General features: G+C 46.6%; 1 protein-coding gene across 1 annotated transcript; it reads right to left on the reverse strand.

Annotated features, from left to right (window-relative positions):
* Nucleotides 1–1,090: 1,090 nt before the first annotated feature.
* Nucleotides 1,091–2,847, reverse strand: LOC146193480 (uncharacterized). Its single transcript, XM_084600562.1, has 3 exons — nt 2,076–2,847; nt 1,494–1,982; nt 1,091–1,398 (listed from the first exon to the last, which is right to left on the reverse strand). The coding sequence occupies exons 1-3, from the start codon at nt 2,845–2,847 to the stop codon at nt 1,091–1,093; spliced, it is 1,569 nt and encodes a 522-aa protein (XP_084456688.1).
* Between the last annotated feature and the right edge of the window lie 2,238 nt (nt 2,848–5,085).

Here is a 5,085-nt window from a genome sequence, read left to right on the forward strand (position 1 = left end):
GCGTTCATGTTTTCCAGCATTTGTTGTAATAGCTCGTGAGGCTTTCTATGGATCTGTCGTCGAGGTTCTTAAGCGCCTTATTGGTGATGCGGTCCAGCCCGGCCGCCGACCTGCTGTTGAGGTCCTGCAGTGCCATGCGAACTTCTTCAACGTCTATATCTCTGTCGAGACTTGCGTTGGGCAGCTCCCCGTACGGCCCATGGCACTCCGTGGGCGTAGTCGGCAGGTATCTGTCGCTGATGCGTTTCGTCACCTTATCGGCGCCGTGTTTAGTGACTTCTCGATGGATGAGCTTCGCCAGTCGGTCCCTTTTGTGTGACTTTGTCTTGGTTTCGTCGAGCAGATGCTTCAGCAAGTTCCATGTTTTCCTGTTGTGCATCTGGCCGTCGGCAGCATTGTATATCTCGTTCCACTGTTGCGCACATAGCGTGGGACAGTGGTCCTCGATCGCTCTGTTGAGTTCTGCGACTTTCTTTCGTAGCGTACGATTAAGGCGCTTTTGTTTCCTTCTGTTCAGAATGGACTGCTTGGCCTCGATAAGGTTGGCTAGTCGGCTATTCATTCTGTTCGTTTCGAGGTCTGTTACTATGTCCTTGGTTGAGTTTCGAACATCTTGGAGGATCTTGTTGGTCCACGTGTCGATGTCGCCGATTTCGGTCTCTTCCGCCTCCTGATTTCTGTTATCTCTGAAAGCGGACCAATCGATCCACGTATGTTTCCTGACGTTGGTACTCCTCTGCTCCAGTATGACGATTTCCAATATCATGTGGTCACCACCGAGGTTCATCCCCGTGTTCCTCCACGTGATCGTGATCGGTTCATTGTTCTTGACGAACGTGAGGTCGGGGCTGGAATCTCGGTACACGGAGCTGCCAATTCTCGTTGGGTACGCCGGGTCGGTTATGAGGGTATAGTCGAGTTCCGCCGCGTCTTGGGATAGGTTTCTGCCTTTCGCATTGCTCTTGACATAGCCCCACGCCGGATCTATTGCATTAAAGTCGCCGCATGCGATTAGCGTGCTTTGGCTGGCCGTCGTGCTTGCTTTGTTAAGAATGGCTTTGAATCTCTGGAGTCTCCGCGATGGGTTACTCTAGATGTTCAAAATGAAGATGCTATTTTTTCTTTGCTTGGTCGGTATGAGTTCGGTGAGCGTGTGTTCAATCCTGTCATTGCTTAGTCGGTGTTCGACGAAGGTGAGTCCCTTCCTGAACAGGGTGCACAGGCCTCTGCCGTCGGGCGGGCCCGCGTGCACCCTGTAGCCGGGGAGGGACGGCTTGTCCTTTAGTGTTTCTTGAAAGAGGAGCACGTCGGGCTTGCGAGCCGCGTGCTCGATGTACTCCTGGACGACTGCCCTCTTCTTGGCGAAGCCGCGGCAGTTCCACTGCCACACTGTTATGCCTGTGGAGTTGAAGGCCATGATAGTCCTTTTCGATATTCTCCCTGTTGCTGCACTTGGTTGACTTGATGCTGTACTGCCGCGAACGTTGGGTTGCTTAGTATTAGTTGTACGCTTCTTTCCAGATTGTTCAGTCTAGTGACGTTCTCCGTTTGGAAGGCTTCGATGGCTTGCTTCATCGATTTGATCCTATCCTCGAGGCTGTTGAGTTTGGCCTCGACGTTGTTGTTGCTGGTGTCGGTGCTGCATTTGCTCATGTTGTTCTTGGTCTTGCGTGATTCGATGGCCCTCTTCTTCATTGCGGGTTCCTTGTCTGCGTCGGCCGTAGTTTCTTCGGCCTTGTTGTTGCCGCTCGGGCTGCATCTTTGCCGTTCGACGTTGCGGAGGGCGTTGCGGATCTCTGCGATTTCATTGCTGAGGTTGTTGATGGTGGCTCGCAGAGTCGCGTTCTCCTTTTTTAGGGCCTCGTTGATCTCTCGTTCCTTGGTTGAAGCGTTGTCTTCTGTCTTGGCGTTGTCGCTCGGATTGGTCTTCATGATACCTCGTGCGGTGTTGCCCCAACCGACTCTCTCGCGCGACGGTGATCCTTGGGTTTTCGTGTTTCGCGCGTCTCTGCTCTAGCTCCTGCAACTGCTATTTCTCGACTGCGCGCGGTCTCTCGATGGCGTTCTTGACTTACGGGCAGCTGGCTTGTCAAGTGGTGGGAAATCGCTCTCCGACGGCAGCTGATGGCTGACCTTTCGGCGCTCCCACTGACGCTTGCGAACGACGTAGGGAACCTTGTATCTGGCTTTACATTCTCTGTCAGCGGTCGGATGAGCGCCGCCACAAAGTTTGCATTTGGGTGTACATTTGTGGTCTTCTTTGGGGTTCGCTTGGCCGCAGCCCCTGCAGATCCGGTTGGTTGGCGTCGGGCACACGTCCTTGCGATGCCCGACCCGACCACACTGGTGGCAGACGTCAATTTGCTTTCTGTACAGATGGCACGGTATGAGCGTGACACCATATCGGACAAAGTTCGGTACCTTGGGTCCTCTGAAGGCTACTATGATTGTGGTCGTATTGCCGATTCTTTTGGCGCCTACGGCGAGTGGGTTTCGGTCGTTTACAATGTGGCTGTCGAGATCTTTGGCTTTCTTGGCGACAGGGATCCCTCGGATGATGCCCTTCACGATGTCGTATGGTGCCGTGCGGTACGCGCTGACTTCGAAGGTCTTGTCTTTAATGTATATAGCTTGAATTCTTGCGTAGCGGATGGCGTTTTCTTCCTTGGGCGTGCTAATTACCATTATATTTTGTTGCGCGTTCGGGCAGATTGTGTCCGATGCGTTCTCTTCGTTCGTGATCTTGGCCGCGGCGAGAATGGCCGCAGCGACGGTCGTAGTGCCGATCTTGGTGATGTCGAGTCCCCCTCGCGGTCTGATTACGATCTTGTTTTCCTCCAGCGGCATGGCTGACAATTCAGCGCGGAATCACCAGATGCAACGACTTGAAATGTTAGTATCAGTTTTAGGAAAGCAAAGCCGCAGTAATTGTCTTTTTTCTCGCTCAACATCTAAACCATGCCTTCAGAAGTAAAAAGAAAGATCTATCGGAATAAGAGACCAAGTTGTGATTTCGGAAGGCTGGGGGCGATAATATGGAGCATCTAGGGACCTTAAAATCCAGTATGGCAAAGCACACGACCACCTTTTCTTTCTCTTCTATCTAAACGCGGCAGCTATGGTTGGCGTGCTACGAGATTTTTTTTTTAAATATTTTTCTCAAATACAAGCATAATTAGGGTAGCCGCTTTTTTCGTCTTTTCCCTTAACCACGGCGGCGTATAGGTAGATGTTCAGTTCACCAACGCCAACAAACCTTTTCAGAACTAAACGGTGCTTAACCTTGGCGCACAATGTTTGCAATTTAGATGTCATTAACTGCTCTCGACTTAAGAACATTAATTTAAAGTTGAGTTGAATACTGAATAAGCACGTTAGCATTGTTTGCGCTTAGTTAACAACAGTGTTATATACCTGTGCACCTGTACACAAAAACTATTGCTGCACAAAACATAGTGATAGCGTAATATGCGAATTCCGAATGCTTTAAGCACTAAGTGCTGCATTATTCCTTGAATGGATTTGCAGTGTTGACTGGTCAGTACTCAAGGCCATTGAAGACGCTGATAATGCACTTAATCAGTCCTTTCTTATTATTTCTAATGCTGTTAATCAGTGCTCCACTGTATCTACGCGCAATAAAACATATTCAGCTCCAATTAATCACTGGATGTCTTCTAGCCTATTAAACAGTTTAAGAAAAAAAGATAACCGCTCTAAAAAGAGCAAAAAGCAACCATTTAACATGAGGCTTTTAGCACGCTATATGAATTATTCTAGCTTACTAAGCATGCTCCTCGCAACAGCTAAGAAATAGTACTATGAAAGAGAGGTAAATCTAGCCGGAAATGACGTTAACAACAAGTTGAAAATTGTTAAAGCCTTCCTAAACAGAACCGCCTCAAAAGTTCTCATATATACAATTACTTCAGGTGAGAAAACATATAGCAACCCGGTAGACATTGCTGAAGTGTTTAGTGATTCTTTTGATTTACCTTCAGGTAATTCAAACGTTGCTACAAGTCAATCATTACAACGACCTCCTCATATCATTTTCCTTTTTCCTGTGTCACCTGACGAGACCCGCAAAATATTACGCAATCTAACTGACACCAGTGCAAATGTGGATAATATACATTCTTCTCATATAAAGATGATTGTTCGTCTCATTTGCGATGTCCTCGCTCACATTATTAACCTGATGTTCAAATCCAGAATTTTTCTATTGCGTTGAAAAAGGCTAAGCTTATTAAGCCATTGTTTCCGAATAAACAGCTATTTATCAAAATTTGACATTCTCTCGCCTAACCAATTTGGTTTTAGAATGGGATTCTCTACTGAATTAGCTGTGATTGCTCTCATGGATCAAATTAAATCCTTCATTGATTCGGGTAACATCGCTGGTGCATTATTCATCGACCTCACCAAAGTATATGATTCCCTTAACAGTGCTATTCTATTCAATAAGATGGACCCTATCGGAATAACTTGACCTGCCCTTACTCTAATCAAAAGCTATTTATTCGAAAGAAAGCAAGCGGTATTCATATCAGAGACATATTCAACATACAAGACTACTAACATTGGAGTTCCACAAGGTTCACGTCTTGGTCCTCTCTTATTTTTATTATACATAAATGACCTCCGTATGTGCCTTAATAATTCTAACTGTTTTCTTTATGCAGATGACACGACCATCTTAACCTCGTGTTCACACATAAACAAGGTGGTAGAAAAACTAAGTGCTGATGCTGACATTGTATTCAGCTGGTGCCGGGATAATATGCTGTCCATTAATGCATCCAAATCTAGTTTTATAGTTTTCAGCTCACCTCATAAAATTATCTGCGAAACCCCGTCTGCTGACTATCACTGCTTCTGATCATGTGTCATTTTTAGGTGTGGAACTTGATAAACATCTACAATTTCGGACTGACATCACATCTATTTCTCGCAAAATGGCTTATGACATTACAGTACTAATTAAATTTCGCCCATATTTTGATATTCCCACGCTCATTTCTCTATATTACTCGTTCATCCACCCTCGTATTCAGTACTGCATTTCATCTTGGGGAAACACGT

This window comes from Amblyomma maculatum, chromosome 4 (genome assembly GCF_055883805.1).
Source record: "Amblyomma maculatum isolate TAMU_Amacu chromosome 4, ASM5588380v1, whole genome shotgun sequence".
Lineage (NCBI taxonomy): Eukaryota > Metazoa > Arthropoda > Arachnida > Ixodida > Ixodidae > Amblyomma > Amblyomma maculatum.